An 18,699-nucleotide genomic window follows, 5' to 3' on the forward strand; every position below is an offset into this window, starting at 1 on the left:
TGGTTATGAGCCACCATGTGGTTGCTGGGATTTGAACTCAGGACCTTTGGAAGAGCAGTCGGGTGCTCTTACCCACTGAGCCATCTCACCAGCCCGGCTTTAGAATTCTAAAAGGTAATACTTTGTTGGGTGAACCCATAACTAACCATTAAAGGTAATTCTCACCCGATAGCTCTTGTTTTAATTTTTTTTAATTGTATAGAAAACTACACAAAGGATGTACAGAATCTATGTGTACTTTTGGGCAAGTCTTGTAAAGACCTTAGTGTCTGCCAGGGTGTTAAATGCACTGTATGCCACTGGGAGCAAAGGAATCTTGTATTTAAGTTTGGGGTATGCAGGCTAAGGATGTAGGATGTAGAGTGTTTGCCTAGCATACTTGAAGCATGGGTTCAATTTCCAATACTGCATGAACCCAGATGTGGTGACACATTCCTATTAATACTAATATTTGGAAGGTAAAGGTGGGAGTTCAGAAGTTCAAGGTCATTCTCAACTGGAAGTCAAACTAGGCTACAATAAGACCCTGTCTCAAAGATTAGATAGATAGATAGATAGATAGATAGATAGATAGATAGATAGATAGATAGATAGGGCATATATGCCCTATATAGAATATATTAATGGTTCTAAGTTGTCCTGCAGTTAAGAAAAAAACAAAAAACAAAACAAACAAAAAAAAACTTTCACATAATGGAAGCATATTCCAAATATGTGCACCATAAACAGATACTAATATCTATAGAAGAGTAGTTTCACAGATTCTGGTTTAATATTTGGCCCTACATAAACTTCATCCTTGTACTGGATTGTCTTGGTTTGAGACAAACAAAACTAACAGTTCTAAAACCTCCATTTTCAGGACCCACATTAAAGAGGATGACTTCTCACACTGCTCTTAACTATACTATCTACACTGGCTTTTCCAGCCAACTCCTATTCAGTCTTCATCTCCTGCATGCTTTATTATCATTCCTATTGTTCTTAGTTACAAACCACCTAATGATAATGATGCATTTATTATCTGGCTACTCAAGGAAGAGTTTACTTCATGTGGAAAGAGAATTCATTCACTATTATGTCCTCAACACTGTATAACAGTACAAAAATAAAACAACTGACAATCAGTGTTGGGGAATACACATCAAGATGTCGTATGAAGAACAAAGCTAGCCTTGGGATATAGCTCAGAAACAGAACACTTGCCTAGCATGTGTGAGGCCTTGGTTGGCTTTGATGCTCAGCACTACCAAGAAACAAAACTGGAAAACACAATCTAATGAATTGTTCTATCATGTTTCTACATGCTCTTTCTAAAAACATGACTCATTTTATCATTTAGTGGCTACGTATAAAGATGCAAAAGAATGCCTCCTTATCAAGAATAACTGTAGACACTAAAACCCTTTAAATGACACCATTCATTTTTTATACCTATATGATTCTGCACAATTTTTTAACCCCATTCTACTTAATAATAAAACCCTTCAAGTTTGTTACCTACATTTCCTCCACTTCATCTTCTCCTTCTCTTCTGACTATTCTTTCTCCACCAAATCCACTTTTTAAAAAACCGTTAAAAAAACAAATGCCTTTTCTATATATACATGATTCTTGAGAAGGCTGTACCTTCGCCTACTATATATCAGCTTTAGGAAAACCAGACCAAATAGAATGTATACTTTATTTTCCTGGTGGTTTTTGAGACAGTGTGTCATTATGTATCCCATGCTGTTCTTTCTATCACTCTGCATCAGCCTCCTGGGGGCTGTGAGTGAGGACAGAGCATCACCATACCACATCACACTACATGCTGGCATCACCTAATTTTGGATGAATATAATAATAGGTACTTAAAATTCTGACTTTAGGAAATGATGAGAGAACATTTATACTAAAGACTAAAGTCCCAGCCTCAAAGGGATGACTGCTGGCCATGAACACTAACAAACATGAATTTTGAGGACTACAAGACACATTTGTCAAAATTCACAAAACTCAGAAAAACTAAGTGAACCCTAGCAGTACATAAAGGACTTCAGGTAATAACAGAAGGTCAATGTAGGTTTATCATTGTTTTAAAAAAAAGTATACTTTCACTTAGGTTTTTGATAGTAGGAGGCTATATGTGGAGACAGGAATTTGGAAGAATTTTTGTTCAAATTTGCCATGAAATGAAAACTACTAAAAAGTAGTACTAAAAAGTTTAAAAGCCAGGCAGTAGTGACAAATACCTTTAATCTCAGTACTTGGGAGGCAGAGGCAGGTGGATCTCTGAGTTCAAGGCCAGCCTGCTCTACAATGAATTCTAGGACAGCCAATGCTATATAGAGAAACCCTGTCTCAAAATAAATAAATAAATAGAATTTTTAAGAATTTAAAAAATAAAAAACAGGAACAATAATCTCATCTTAAATAAACATGGTCTTTTTATTAACACTAAAGTATCTGTGCTGTATATACAAACACAGCGTAGACACTCATTTTAGATAAGGATGTGAGTGATGTGTTTTGGTGTTTTAATGTGAGAGGCTGCCAAAAGATTATCTATTTCAAAGGGCACTGTAATATCCAGATATTACACTTAAACAATGTCTGTGAACACACTTGGGTAGATGTAATGAGCGAATGAGGAGGGGTCAGCAGGACCACTAGTCAAGGCCAGTTACCTACTGAGACACTGCCAATTTTTTTTTCATTTATATGGAGAAAGAAGGTACCTATGCCTATTGACATGGAACTATGCATACTTTACAATTTTGATTCCTAAAAACCAGACCCCGTTTTTTGGGGGTTTTTTTGTTTTTGTTTTTGTTTGGGGGGGGGGGATTCGAGACAGGGTTTCTCTGTATAGCCCTGGCTGTCCTGGAACTCACTTTGTAGACCAGGCTGGCCTCAAACTCAGAAATCCGCCTGCCTCTGCCTCCTGAGTGCAGGGATTAAAGGCGTGCGCCACCACGCCCGGCCAGACCCTGTTTTTTAGAACATCAGACCCACTGGCACCTCAAATGACCAGAATACTAGTTTTATATTCTCATCACCACCCGATCATCCCACACAGCCTGGTTTACTTAACTGAGCAGTTCATTTGGAGAGTTTTAAAGGCACTGGTACCTAGAGTCAGACCTCAGAAGATTCTAATTTGATAGGGCTGGAGTGTGGCCTGGGTACTAGAATTTTTAAACAGCAATTAAAATACAAAGCCAGATTTTAAGACAAAAACAAACAAACAAATAAAAAACAAACAAACAAACACAAATGAATCTTACCAACCTACTCTGGATTTATGAAACTTAAAACAGTTTTTACCTATTTATTTTGCCTCTGCATTTTATTAACAATATTATCTATCAGAACTCTTAAACAGCTACCAAACTACTTCCAGATTACAAACACTTATTTACACTAAGAACCATGAAGCATTTAGTCACGGAGAGTCACTTCATATTCAATTTAGGTCAAAGATCAGTGCCTCATGGGGAGCCTTATGAGTCTCAGGACTATGCATCCTCACTGCTTAGATTAATAAAAAATTTTCTAAACAATTAAATACCCAATAGATTAAGAACCCCTACAAATTAAGAAGAAAAAAAAGCACATGTGCAAAGAAGAAAATGCGATGAACATAAAAACTAGTTCCCAGAACAAGTGGCAAAGGGAGTTTTCAACTCCACTAAATAGCAAAGTAATACAAATTAACCTGAAGCTCCAATTCTTGTACCAAATCAACAAGACTAAATATATATTATCTATAGACAGAATGCATAAACATTCAAACTCAAGATACAATAAAAATGTATTTTTAAACATATTATTATGATATGATCAGAAACCCTAGATGTTCATACTCTTATTTTTAACAGCAAAATAGAAAAATAGCCCAAATGTCAAATAATAGGGAAGTTATTTTTATAGTTAATTTTTATAGTAAATTATCCAAAATCTAAATAATCTAGAGAATAATGTGTTTAAAGGTTCAAAATGCAATGATATAAAGAAGACAGATATATATCCTATATGACAAATTTTGTTATGAATAGAAGATATACTTAAATGTAAACAAAAGTAGAATTACTAGGGGCTAGAGAGGTGGCTCACTAGTTAAGAGCACTTGTTCTTGCAGAAAACCTAAGTTCAATTTCAGGCACCAATATGGTGGCTCACAGCCATCTGTAACCCTGGTTCCAGGGGAATCAAAAGTCTTTTCAGACTTCCACAGGCCCCAGAAAGACACATGGTACACATAAGTACATTCAGGCAAACAATTTATGGAAGAAGAATTTACTGTGTGTGTGTGTGTGTGTGTGCGCGCGTGCGTGCGTGCGTGTGTGTCTGCCAACGGCATTAGATCTAAAGTTACAGATGGTTGTGGGCTGTCCCATGTGGGTGCTGGAACCTGAGCCTCTGAAGGAGCTGTACTTGCTCTGAACCACTGAGCCGCCTCTCAGGCCCAAATCTGTTACTTCTTAAGAATGTTTAATTCTAGGCAAGAATAATAATCATAGAAAAATTAGCTAGGCAAGTCTGCCATAACGCATCTGAGCGTATCTATATTTGTGGTTGATGTTAGATGCAGAGATGCTTGCTTCAGTGGGGCTGAGCTGGTCTGACTACATGAATTAAGAATTCAGGTGTCCTCAATAATACCTTCACCCACTCTAAAAAAGGTAAACCAGCTCAGACAACTAACTCTTACCTGCCTCAATGGATACTCACTCTTTGACAACACAAAAGTAGGCCATAACAGCCAAGATGAGACAAAGCTACCGCTATGGTAACTATTAGTGAAAAGGAAAAGTTAGAGAAGAAAATGACTTCTAGGTGGCCATATGTGTGTTGTGTGTGTATGTGTATATTATACATATATATATGGATGCACAAGTTTACTCAGCAAACTAATTCCTTTAATTTAGTAGTCTAATGCCCATTATTCTTATTAACTAAAATCAAAATACTTCCAACAAACTTTACATAGCTTGAGTGACTTTACAGAGAAACTGTCCCCCCTGAAAAGTAATGTTCATAACTGTAAAGAAAACATAAGCCATATAAATGCTCCAGTCAAAACCTGAAAAGGTAATATATAAAGCATACCAAAAAAATTCTAGATAAGCCAGGCATTTTTGGAAAAAAAAAGCCTTGAGTATTCAAGATAACTATCACATAGCATTTTTACACTAATTTACTATAAAATACTATAAATTTGTAATATTTCTAAGTCCTCCAAGTCCTGCCAGGTTATCTTCTTGTTCCAAACAGATACTTAAAGAATCCCTGTTCCCAAAAACTTCAAGAAAATGATACAATGCAACAACAGCCTATTAGTTAATTGATCTTTTTAAAAACTTCTTAAACATTTTTTCCCAAGATATCAAAATAAATCAGTAAGCTTGTTCTAGTCTGCATCACTATCTGCATTCTTTAAATGAAAATATACTATTAAATTACTTGGCATATAGTACAATCAGATACTTCCTTCAATTTTTAAGATGTGACTAAACAAAAGCTTACAAATTTTTCTGAACTACTAAACTGGTTATATCTTGACAAAATGACATAGTAGGAAATGTTTTACTGTTCCAATTGTTTCCCATTCTGTGTAAACAGCTGGACTCAAAGTCTCAGCATCCCAGATTGTCTTAGGCACATCAGTGTCAGTTCCCCCAAATGTCTGTGTTGTTCACTCAGGTTGCTTCATGGCACTTTCAACAACCACTCTTGCTATATAAGGTTGAGTGTGCCTCCCTTCTTGCCCAAAGTCATGTGACTCAGGAAATTAAAAAATATGTGTCTGTTCCAGTAGAACTGTACAAAGTCACAGTTTCTCAAACATAACAATATGGCTGACCTGAAGTTCCTTATATTTAAAGGCTAGGTAGATCAATATTTTGCTGCTTTGCATAATTTTCAAACAGACCATTTATGCCTGTCTTGTGTGAATACTGTTACCTTCCTCTCCAAAACTCTGAGCAGTGCATTCCACAGCCATACAGTAGCCTTCATCACCGACTACCATTCGATTTCCCACAATCACCTTAGAAACTGTTACCTCTTCTTAAAGGTCAAGAACTTAATTAAAATGATATATAAAAAAATAGAAATATAGTAAATATTAACTTACTTCAATGCTTGATTGGTTCACAATTAAGAATAGATGACAAACATAAAGAATACCAATGTCTCGAAGTCTTAAAAATGATTGTTAATCAGATATGAACAAAGCATACTTAGCCTACATCTTAAGAAAATAGGAGAGTGTTCATTAGACATTACTCATTTCACCTCTACAATGGGATCTAGCTTTAAAAAGAATTTTATTCACCCACCTTCTCCCTTTCCATAAAAAGGCAAAGTGTTGATGTGGTTACATGAAAATCTGTTCAACTGAAATTAAGTACTGTATCCATAATAAATTTGATTAACAGATTAGAACAGAATATAAGAATACACAATTTTATAGGTATGTAGTAAGGCTTCCTTAAAAATAATAGTAAATGGAAAACTAAAATATACCTGGAATATGCCTTAGAACCACCCAAAAATCTGCTTCTTTCATGAGTTATATTTAACTTTTTCTCATTTAGTTTTAATAAGAAGAAACTACTAAAGGAATTTGATCAAGATATCACAGAAAAGCATTTCTAAAGACTGTTTAAACTCATATTCAATATGCTATATGAAAGAGACTTATTGTTATATGTTAAGCACCTGTTAAAGTGCTTTTTTTTAAATCATTCTTGCTATTGAGTTTACATGGTTAGAAATAAATTTAGATAACCAATATGCTTTTTCTTGAAATATCCTTTGTACAGCAGAAGTGTTACCTTTTGCAGAAAACTAAAATGAAAAAAAATCACCTATAAACCTTAAGAAAACCAAAACTTTCCCCTCTTTAGTGCAGAAATAAACACTGCTGTCATGACCAACTAAGTATCAGTTACTTTACAAAATATTCCTAGTCATATAATTCTCTTCAATAATGAGAATTCTTCACTTAAGAACCATTCAAATATCATCTTCCTCTATGAAATCTCAAAGATTGCCTCTGTAGCACACGGTATCAGGTGCAATAATACAGGAAAAACAGACATGCTAACATATAATAAACTACAGACCCTTTTATTTATGAGAGCTGAAACAAGCCAATTTCTGAGTAACTTTTTAAAGCCTGGGAGATGAAGGGGAAAGTTTTTGAGCATTCTTTACAATTTAGTGACAAGGTAAGACTTAAAAAAAAAAAAAGTGCAATATGGGTAACTAGTTTACCATCCACTAAATTTGAGGGAAAACACGGGGGGGAAAAAAAAAAAAAAAAAAAAAAAACTGTTTTAGGAGGACCAGTAATTAGAAAGCTTTAATAAAAGAATGTATCATTTCAGACACCATAAGCTCAAGTGCAGAGGCTAGATAATAAAGCAAGGTGCCTAGTCCTGAGGAAAATGTACTTGTACTTAGTAATAATGCCGAACAACGAGTTTTAAATCTATGCAGTGCTAAAAAGGCAATGATGGAAGTTCAGATAGTATGTTACAGAGAAAGACCTGTGAGAATTCCATTTCTTAAAAATAATCTCGTCCCTATCATTAACCACTTAATGTTTTTGCTGATGTGCTAGAAAGTGCACTGGCAACTCAGAATAGGTTTGTTTTTAAGTTGGCCATGTCTTTTTAATAGACTGCAGTCTTCAAATTTACATAGAGCTACAGGTCTCCTGGATTTTTTCAAGTGTCACTCATCTAACTGAGTCTGACAGCTGAGAAAGGCCACCAGGTGCTTACAGTCAGTTTAAAAAACATCCTCTACCTGGTATCTCTGCAGTGATTGTCTTGCTGCTCCCTGAAACCTCTTCATCATCATCTGAGGAACTCGTGCTTGAGTCACAAGTCAGGTCACTATCACTGGTACTACTGTCCTGCAGCAGGTTGTACTTCTTCCTTGCAGCAGCCTCCCGTTTCTGCCTCAGTAGTCTGATCCTCTCCTTGTGCTTTTGGCTCCGATGACCTTTAACCTTGGTGACTCGGCCATTCTGCTTATCGCTGGATTGCCGGTTTTTCTTGGCAGCCATAGTAGATGTTTCACTTTCAGAACGGGACCGCCTAGACTTTCGTCCAACAGTGGCACCAGACACTCCTGAAGTATCTCCTTCCACTGTTGTTTCTGCTTGCGAGGGTTCATTCTCTTCAACAGAAGACAATGTATCTGAATCAGCCAAGTGGCCACTAGAGGAAGGGGAAAGCATGCAATGATTAGAGGAGTCACTCTCATAAACTCGGCCGGTTGTGGGCTTGTCACTCTCTGTGGATGCTAACTGAGACTCTGAAGAGTCCCTTCTCAGTTCCATCAACAAACAAGGCATTGAAGAGAGAACTGTAGAGTCAGCTACACCATCTTTTGGAACTTGGGATTCCAGTTCTACAGAGCCATCTTCTTCCTTGGCTGTCTCTTCTTCAGATGCTTTTGGTGGGGCCGCAGACTCAATGAGTTCTTCAACTTTTCCCACTGCCTCCTCCATCTTCATCTCAGAATTCCAAGTTAAATCATGGAACAGAGTCTAGGAAACGATATCAAAGACGCAACAGGAAAGCAGCCTGTATGAAAACATACAAAGTCAATGACTAGAAATGGAAGGTTATTTAACCTAGGCAGCATGCTAATTTTTCCAACTGAGTGGCAAAAGGTACCATTTATACAACAGACCTTTAAGACACTATGTTCCCATAATCTGCTTGATTGGCAGTCAGTTTCAAAGGATTTAATACCAACAAAATCCTAGCAGTCTCATCTACTAAAAATAGAATATTAACCTCTATTGTAACTACAGCAAGTAACCAAAGAGTTAACTTTAGAAAAGCAGCTTAGCAGTATAGTGCTTGTTTGAGGTACATGAAGCCCTGAGTTCAATCTCCAGCACCAAAATAAGAAAGGTTTAAAAGACTCAAAAAAAGAAATCTTTGAAAAACTTTAATATAATTAATGTGTACTTGACTTTAATATAAATGAAAAGAATGGTTTAAAATAAGACTCTTCTAGGCCTGGAGATATAGTTCAGTAGGTAATATGTTTGTTTGCTTTGCATACATGAAGCTGGGGTTCAATCCTCACCACTACATAGTACTAGACATGATACTACATGCCTGTAATTTCAGCACTATAGAGGCAGGAGAATTAGAAATTCAAGGTCACCCATAGTGAATTTCAGGCAATCCTGGGATGCATGAGACCCTATATCAAAAACAAAAAAACCAAAAACCAGTAATAGTATGAGCTAGACATGGTAGTACAGGTATGTAATTCCAGCTACTTGGGAGGCTGAGGTCTGAGGATCCTGAAGTCAAAGTCTACTTGGACAACTTGGGAGACCCCACTCTCAAAATGAAAAATAAAGGAGCTAGAAAGATAGCTTGCTGATTAAATGCTCTTGCAGAATACCTGGGTTTAGGTGCCAAAACCTACATCTGTTCCTACTATAATTCCAATTCCAGGGAATCAAACACCCCTGCTACATATATACATGCAGGCAAATACTTCTACACATAAAGAAAATAAACCTTTAAAAACATAGATATAAAGGGGGAATGGACTGGAATGTAGGTCAATAGTAGAGTGTTTGCCTAACATTCTCAATGCCCCAGTACCAAACACCCCACACAGCACTAGTTCAGGAATCACTGTAACTAAAATTCTAGTTTTTATACTCAATTCCTCAAAGGAGAAGAGACTATAAAAGGGAGAGCTATCTAATGTACACTTATGGATTGTAAAGGGGTTGGTGGTAATTTTTTGTTTGTATGTTTAATGCATGTGTGTATGCTGGTGCACGTAGAGGCAAGAGGAACGCCTTCTGTGTCATTCCTCAAAAGCCATCTACCTGCTTTTTGAGAAGATCCCTCATTGGCCTGGAGATGGCCAATTACACTATGCTGGTTGGCTGTCTTTGCCTCCCAGCACCTGACTTTTTAACATGGGCTCTGAGTATTAAAGTCAGGTCTTCTGAATGAGCCATCTCCTCACTGTGCCCATTTATTTATTTATAAATAAATAAATTCCAGCTCCATGCTTTTGAGAAGTAAGCAAGCAAAGTAATTATATCCATCAAACCTGTCTGCATTCCCCTGAATAAAGGCCAGCTGAGCATAATGGCATGCCCATGTAATATAGCATTTACAAGGCTGATTTTGGACTGAGGACTGGACACAAGCCTAGGCTACATATTGAGAGCCTCTCTCAAAGGCCAGATTCTGCCGTTCCCTTGGTCTATCTACTGAGTGAGTCTCATGTCAGGTGTTTTGTTTCGAAAACAATAACCACTAAAATATAGTTCGGTTACTTTGTGAATCCAGGAAATTCTCTGACTAGGATCACGTTTAATAAAAACATCCTACATATTTTATACCTTATATACTAAATTTAGAACCTAATGTTCTAAATGTGGATTTTTTTTGGTAGGGATAATTAAATAGCTGGAAGTAGAAAATTGTGATTTTTTTTTTTTTAAGTGTGAAGCCAGAGCTGGCAAGATGGTTCAGCAGATAAAAGGTGCCTGCTGCTAACCCTGACACCCCGAGTTACCTGGAATTCACACGGTAAATAGAGTTCTTTATCCTTTGACCTCCATATGTGGGTGTGCACATGCATACATGCACAGTTAATAAATAGGTAATTTTAAAATGTTAGGACCAGAAGATGACTCAGAAAAGAAAGGCACTTGCAACAAAGTCTGGCAGCCTGAGTCTGATCCCCGAGAGGTACATGCTGAAGTAGAGAACTGACTCCCTTAAGGTATTTTCTCACTACCACACACACCACAGCATGTGCATGACCAGACACAACACATATAAATAAATGTAATTTTAAAACAAATTTTTCAAGAAAGCATCCAGTGGGATTTATATCATTTAAGCTTCTAGTTTAATGTTCATAGTTGAATGCACAGTGAGTATAAATATATACCGCCATTCCTGTTATAACGGCAATGTCATCCATACTATTCTTCCTGTCAAACTAAAGGGAGCCTTTTCCTATGTGGCTATAACAACCCATCGCTGTCTCTTGTCCCTATGACCAGACACAATTGATTATTCCTTGACTCTTATCACCCCACATTCACTAGCATATTCAGTCACATATCCATTCAGCCTATTCATTTCTAAAATCCTGTCAGGTGTGGCAGCTCCTGCCTGTAACCCCAACATGTAATCAATAGTCAGGAGGCTGAGGTAAGATGAACTGGAGGTCAGCCTGGGATACATGAGAAGAGAGGCTCAGAAGATGACTCAATGATTAAGAGTGCTTTCTGCTCTTACAAAGAATTTGGTTCCCAGCACCCACTTACACACCTACCTATGTATAAACTAAAAATAAATCTTAATAATTAACATACATAAATAAAATTTTTCTAATTACCACCTCAACTTCATATCCTCCTTTCCTAGATTTGTTTGGATTTTGTTTTGTTTTACTGTTATTTTTGTTTTTGTTTTGAAGATAGGGTCTCTCTATGTAATCTTGGCTGGCCTGGAACTGACTATGTAGACTGACTTGCCTCAACCTCACAGAGATCTACTTGGATCTGCCTCCTGGGTACTGAAATTAAGGGCATCACCACAAGTGGCTCCTGAATTCTTCAGATACTTCACTTTGTTGTCAGAGAATAGTATACCCAATCACTGGGACAATCATGGGACTAGATACCTCTCACTATATCAACTGGTCAAGAATGAGTTGTCTGGGACTGGAAAGAAGGCTCAGCAGTTGAAAACACTGGCTGTTCTTTCAGAGAACCTGGTTCAATTCCCAGGACCTGTATGATGCTCACAACTGTCTGTAGCTCCAGTTCCAAAGGATCTGGTACCCTCACACAGATATACATTCAGGCAAAATATCAATGCATATAAAAATAAATCTTAAAAAAAGAAACACTATGTCATAGGGTTGTTGTTTAAAGTGAGTTATCTGGTAAAACATGGGACTCCAGAATTTTTGGTACCATGATATGGTGCAGAAACCCACTAGCAAAGCAGTGGTAAGGGGCCCATTCGCTACTCCAGAAAAACTGCACTGCCAAGGGGAGTAGTGCACAGAAGCACTCATTAAATTTGCTTGCAAGAATGGTTCTGGATAATAAAATATTTTGTGACCATTAACTGGCTAAAGAAGAAGTCTGAGGTATTGTTGATACCACATGCTCTACTTCAGCAAATTCTTTTGAGGAAGCTGAGACCCAGATATAGAAAATAAAGGAATAAGCCACGTTTACAAGTCACCCCAGTTTCCTTGGTCATTTCTTTAGCTAGTTGCTTTGCAGTCTGGATTTTTAAAAACAAAATAATTATGTGAACTGGAGCTATCATATACTCTCAATTTTGCTCTGTACTATCCTTTTCTATTTGAATCAAGAAATGCAAGTACCAAAGGTCAGCCATCTCATTGGGTAAAGGAACTTAGAGCCAAGCCCAAAGATTTGAGTTCAGGACCCACATTTAAAAGAGAAAACCAATTCCTGAAGGCTGGCTGCTGACCATGTGCACATTGTGGCACATGTGCACTCACACACATATGTAAATTCACAATAAATAAATAAATAAATAAATAGATGTGTTAGCAAAGGAACGATGATCCAATGCTTTGAGATGATACACAAACTTGCAAAACAAAATTGACTCTAAGAGTGAAGCCTTGACAGCTTGAGCTAGTTAAGATGGCTCACTTGGTAAAAAGCATTTGTCAAGCAAGCCTAATGACCTGCATTTCATCCCTGAAACCACAAATGGAAAATAACAAACCCTCAAAAGTTGTCCTCTACCTCCATCTAGCAATATGGAATAGATACCTGAACTGAACAGACACACACACACACACACACACACACACACATACACACACTTAAATTTTTAAAAATTAAGAAAAAAGACATCCTAGAAGTCTCTTCTGTCAACTTGGTTGAGCGAATGTCACTATTTAAGTTTGTCTGTTTAAGACTGTTGTGGGGCTGGTGAGGTGGCTCAGTGGGTAAGAGCACCCGACTGCTCTCCCAAAGGTCCGGAGTTCAAATCCCAGCAACCACATGGTGGCTCATAACCATCCGTAACAAGATCTGACTCCCTCTTCTGGAGTGTCTGAAGACAGCTACAGTGTACTTACATATAATAAATAAATAAAAAGACTGTTGTGTATATGTGTATTCATCTGTGTAAGCTTATGTGCACACATGCCTGCAGGGCCTCTTAAGACAGAGAACCACCTGATGTGGGTGCTAGGAACTGAATGCAGGAAGCAATACTAACTACTGAACCAACACACTTCCAGAACTGCTATGCATGGTTTTAGTATCAACTCTGTTGCTATCCATTTTCTTCCCATGTGGAATCAGATCAACCAGAATGGTTGACAATACAACTGTTTTATTAAAAAATAAATTATGGGGGCTGGTGAGATGACTCAGTGGGTAAGAGCACCTGACTGCTCTTCCGAAGGTCCGGAGTTCAAATCCCAGCAACCACATGGTGGCTCATAACCATCCATAACAAGATCTGACGCCCTCTTCTGGAGTGTCTGAAGACAGCTACAGTATACTCACACATAATAAATAAATCTTTTGAACAAAATAAATAAATAAATAATGGTACATTCTATTGAAAAAGCACTGGACTACAAAATGACTCAAAAGTAAGAGCACTCTTGCTTCAAAGCCTAACAACATGAGTCCAACCCCCCCAGGACCCATATGGTAGTCTGCTGACTACCCAAAGTTGTCCTTTGACTTTTGCATTAGCACCATGGAATCCAGGTATGTACTTGTGAACACTTGCATGCACACACATGTGCACACATACACACAGAGACATAATAAAGAACTGTAGTACTCCTGCCCCTAGAGGCCTTGCAGGTGTGGCTGCTGTGTCACATGTGCGCCAATAGGTGGCAGAGAGGAGAAAGGCTATGTCTTCGCTCTGTGTTCTGATCTATGAACATCTGAATGATTAGTAACCTAACATCCCCTGAAAAAATCATGCTTGAGACCAACATTGTCTGGTGCCAGAGGGTCTGAATAGGGAGCTAGCCCGAGATGGTCACCACTCTAGTGCCAGATAGGCCTGGACTGAAAGCAAGCCTGAGGCTAGAAGAACTCGGCATGGGACCACAGGCCCCAGGCAGGAGTGAGCTCAAGACAGATGGCCACTCCGGAGGGTCAGTAAAGGAGCAAGCCTAAAGCAACTACCAGTCTAGTACTGTGGGGCCCAGACAGGGAGCCAACTTAAGATGAACACCAGTCTGGTGCCCCTCAGGTCTTGGGGGGGGGGGAGGGGGGGACAGATCATGCTCAAGATGATCCCTGCCATAATGCACAAGGAAGACATTGCACTCCTGAGACCACTCCTGAGAGGACCCCAGACACTTAAGAGAACCCAGATGCCACTAAGAAGAGCATGTAAGTGGTGGAGAAATGGAAGAGAAAGAGAAACAAAAGGATATAGGCACAACAAAGAGAGGCAGAACTGAAGACTCAAGGGTAGTAAAGAACAGCCTGATGTGAATAGCTGGTGATGCCACCTAGGACCATGGTGGGGTTGTGGCCTAGGCTGCCACTGGGAGCCATGTCTCAGTCTGTGGCTCTGCAGCAGCAGAGGTCTGTTACCATCAAAGGTAAGGTGGATATCCCTGGTCTGGGCTGCCACTGGGAACATAGTGATGTCTGAGGAATGTGCAGAACTGGTCCCACCCCTCACCTCTTACCATGGGAGGGCTAGCCCTGTAAGTATGAGAGCAGGAAACCTGACCCGTCCATTGCCAGCAGCAGTATTCAGAGAGCAGCCTCAGAGAGTACTGTTGGAGTTGCGTGTTAGCCGGCCCCAAGGATGCGAGCATGATAGCCAGCCCTACCACTGTCTCCCTGTGGTGGCATGGACAAGAAAGAGACACCCTCCGCCTTCCTGCATCACTACTTGCAACAGGCAGGAGACCTGGCTCTAAGGTCATGAGAACAGGAGAGCTGGCCCTGCCCTTCACAAGCTGCAGTACTTGGGAGAACAGACTCTGCAACTCACCTGAGCAGCACAGTGGAAGTGACCCTGATGGTAAGGGTACGGTGAGCCAGTCCCAAGGGTGTGTTAGGAGAGCTGACCCTGTCTCTTTTTTTTTTTTTTTTTTTTAAAGATTTATTTATTTATTATATGTAAGTACATTGTAACTGTCTTCAGACACTCCAGAAGAGGGCATCAGATTTTGTTCCGGATGGTTATGAGCCACCATGTGGTTTCTGGGATTCGAACTCGGGACCTTCGGAAGAGCAGTTGGGTGCTCTTACCCACTGAGCCATCTCACCAGCCCCTGACCCTGTCTCTTGTCTGCCACTAGGCAGTATTCCCCACTCTAGGCCCTTGCCCCCTAGGGCAGGTCGAAGAGCTAGTCCTGGGTCATGAAAGCAGGAGAGCTAGCTCTGCTCCTCATCTACTACAGAAGTCAAGAGAACAGGTCCTAAACCTTGCCTGGGCAGCAGTGTAGTGCCGGCCCTGGTGCAGGGGTTGCTGGTGAGCCAGCCTGCAAGGCATGACAGCAGAAGAGACAAACATTCCTGGTACCTCTCAGGCCGAGATCCAGGGCTTTCAATTGGTCCACCCCAACATTTACCCCATCAATGAACTGCTGGAGAAGATGAAGGGGCCCGTTCTACAGATCCAAAACTACAGGCTCTCCATGACACAAGGAAACAACAGGATATCTGAAAGGACCCCCAATGAGATTCCAGTATTGATAGAGTAGCAGAACCCAGAGAACCTGTGCCAGACAAGTCATTGCAATGAACATTTATTTGCAAGCAAAGAAGTGTGGAGAAGCCAGGCAGTGGTGGCACATGCCTTTAATCCTAGCACTTGGGAGGCAGAGGCAGGTGGATTTCTGAGTTCAAGGCCAGCCTGTTCAACAGAGTGAGTTCCAGGACAGTCAGGGCTACACAGAGAAACCCTGTCTCGAACCCCCCCCCTAAAAAAAAAGTGTGGAGAAAAGGGGATACTGTGGGACACAGTGGTATATACTACAGCTTCCACGAGATTTTTCTCTGGGAGGAGGTTGCAAGGGTGGAGGGCAAGTATGAGGGGACAGGGAGATGAGTGGGATTGGGGTACATGATGTGAAGTTCACAAAGAACCAATAAAAAGTTTGAAAAATCTAAAAAAAAAAAAAAATGTAGAACTAAAAAAAAAAAAGAAGTATATAAGGTACAAATTAGCACAGCTATATTAATATGAGTAAATTTTAGAAATAATAATTAGGGAGCTGAAGAAAAAAGGTGTCCAAGGTATATAAAGCTCAAAACTATGCAAAGTGACAGATTATGCGTAAACATTTACTTGTATATTAAAACGTCTTTTATATTGTTTTTTAAAGAATTGTTTATTTGTTTGTTTGTTTGATGTATATGAGTACACTGCAGCTGTCTTCAAACACACCAGAGGAGGGCATCAGATCCCATTACGGATGGTTGTGAGCCACCATGTGGTTGTTGGGAATTGAACTCAGGACCTTTGGAAGAGCAGTCAGGGCTCTTAACCACTGAGTCATCTCTCTAGCCCCCTAAAATGTCTTTTAAAGCAAGGGAACATTTACCAAAATGTCAAGGTAGCAGTTACCTATAGGTGGAAGTGTGAAGATTGAGTATAGAGAGATTTAAAAGTATTAATAGAGGCAAGTGTGGTGGCTCGAGTCTATAATCCCAGCACTCAGAAAACTATGGAAGGAAAATTATGCGTGCCAGGCCATTTTAGGCTATATAAGACCACCTCAAAACAAAACAAAGAGCCAGGCGTGGTGGCACACACCTTTAATCCCAGCACTTGGGAGGCAGAGGCAGGCGGATTTCTGAGTTCAAGGCCAGCCTGGTCTACAGAGTGAGTTCCAGGACAGTCAGGGCTACACAGAGAAACCCTGTCTCGAAAAACCAAAAAACAAACAAACAAACAAACAAACAAAAAAACAAACAAACAAGAACAAAAAAGACCAGGCTGTGATGAGGAAGTGCTTGCTGCACAAACATGAGAACCTGCGTTCAGATCCCCAGCATCTATGTGAAAGCCAGGTATAGCAGTAGTTCATCTATATGCAACCCTAGAGGGAAGAGAGGGGTATGGGAAAAATGGACCATGGAGCTCACTGGGAGAGCCTTTCTCAGAAACTATGGTGGAAAGTAACAGAGGATGTACAGGCTTCCTGGCTATAGGCAAGTTTTAGGGTTAGCAAATCTCTCAAAAAAATATTACTATAAAGCAAAGCAAAACTAACAAGAACCATTTCAGTTCTCTGGAAATCCACCAAAAAGCATACAAAAATTAAGTACTGATGCTTGAAAACTGAATTTTTGTTGACAAGAGGAGTTACCATTCTTGCTTGAGGCTATCTGCAAACTCAGCAGCTTCTGTTAATGTGGAACAAGCACTGAGAATGTCACTAAGCACTGACAAAGTACCTTCATTTTAATATGTAGTAATAGACCACATCTATATCCTATTAGGGACAAATAATAATCTTAACCAATAGAAGTAGCCAAGAGCTCTCTACTACTCTGAAGATATGGTTGTAAATGTATATCAAGCATATCCTCAGCTGATGTGGTACCTTGTATGAAAAATATCCCTCCTCCCCTACAGGCTCATGAATTTGAACCCTCAGTCCCCAGTTGGTGGTGGGGTTTAGAAAATTCCTCTTAGGATGGGGAATACTGCTAGCAGAAGTATGCAATAAAGGTGGCCTTTGAAGGTTTCTAGCCTCATTTCTCTCTCCCCACTCTTCTCCCACTCACACTCCCACCACCCCTCTGCTGCTGTATATGAATACAAATGTGATCAACCAGTTTCCTGCTTCTGCTAACAAGTCTGACTTCCCTGCCATGATTAAATGTTATCCCCTTGGAAGCATAGCTAAAATAAAAGTCCTTTCTCATTTAAGTTGCTTTTTGCCATGGTATTTTATGACTACCACAGAAAGGTAACTAAAACAGATAAAGACTATGAGCTCTGTTGTAAAAGCACTTTAGAAAATAATAGCGGTGGACAGATTTTGAAAAGGCCTCAGCTTTAAAACGCATTCCACTATCTACATACAGATCCACGAGGAGAATGGAGTTTTACTAGCTCCAGCTGTCTGGTAGATCAGTAAGCAGTATCATAAATGACAAAAGCAACCACTAAAAAAAAACTTAACATTTTAAAAACGAAAAAAATATTGACCAGAGAAACCTGCAGTCATACACCAAAGTGAGGACATTTCACAGACCTGTTACCTAAACAGAGTGTAGCATCTTCAAAAGGACGGAAAATCAAATTCCAAAACGGGAACAATATTTTGTCTAAGATGCCCAATTTCAACAAAAAGTTTAAGACTTCCAAAAGAAACAGGAAACTGTGACTCATAGAAGAAAAAAGTAGCCATTGGGAAAAATTGTCAAATGTTATTAGTAAAGACTTCAAAAGAGCTATTTTAATTATGTTCAAAAGCATAAGAGGGGCTACTGTGCAACCTCAGTAATAAAGAGCTTACTAACATGCAGAGACCTAACCTCAATTCTCAGTAACACACACACACACACACACACACACACACACACACTTTAAAATCTTATCTTTTAAAAAGCCCAGTGGCACTGGGCATGGAGGCACACGCCTTTAATCCCAGCAATTGGGAGGCAGAGGCAGGCGGATTTCTGAGTTC

General features: G+C 39.4%; 1 protein-coding gene and 1 non-coding gene across 5 annotated transcripts in view; one reads left to right on the top strand and one right to left on the bottom strand.

The window, feature by feature from the left end:
• The window catches only part of C15H18orf25 (chromosome 15 C18orf25 homolog), an 85,636-nt gene that overhangs the window by 39,461 nt on the left and 27,476 nt on the right, over positions 1-18,699 (bottom strand). For all 4 annotated transcript variants that reach the window (XM_029546733.1, XM_021214500.2, XM_021214499.2 and 1 more), the window contains exon 2: positions 7,804-8,588. In XM_029546733.1, the coding sequence (XP_029402593.1) occupies positions 7,804-8,518 (715 nt within the window). In that variant the 5' untranslated portion in view covers positions 8,519-8,588. The remainder of the gene's footprint in view (positions 1-7,803; positions 8,589-18,699) is intronic.
• On the top strand, positions 13,864-13,995 carry LOC115065604. The gene has a single exon (XR_003845367.1). It is a non-coding gene; the product is annotated as a small nucleolar RNA SNORA17 (small nucleolar RNA).

The sequence above is a fragment of the Mus pahari genome, chromosome 15 (assembly GCF_900095145.1).
Source record: "Mus pahari chromosome 15, PAHARI_EIJ_v1.1, whole genome shotgun sequence".
NCBI lineage: Eukaryota > Metazoa > Chordata > Mammalia > Rodentia > Muridae > Mus > Mus pahari.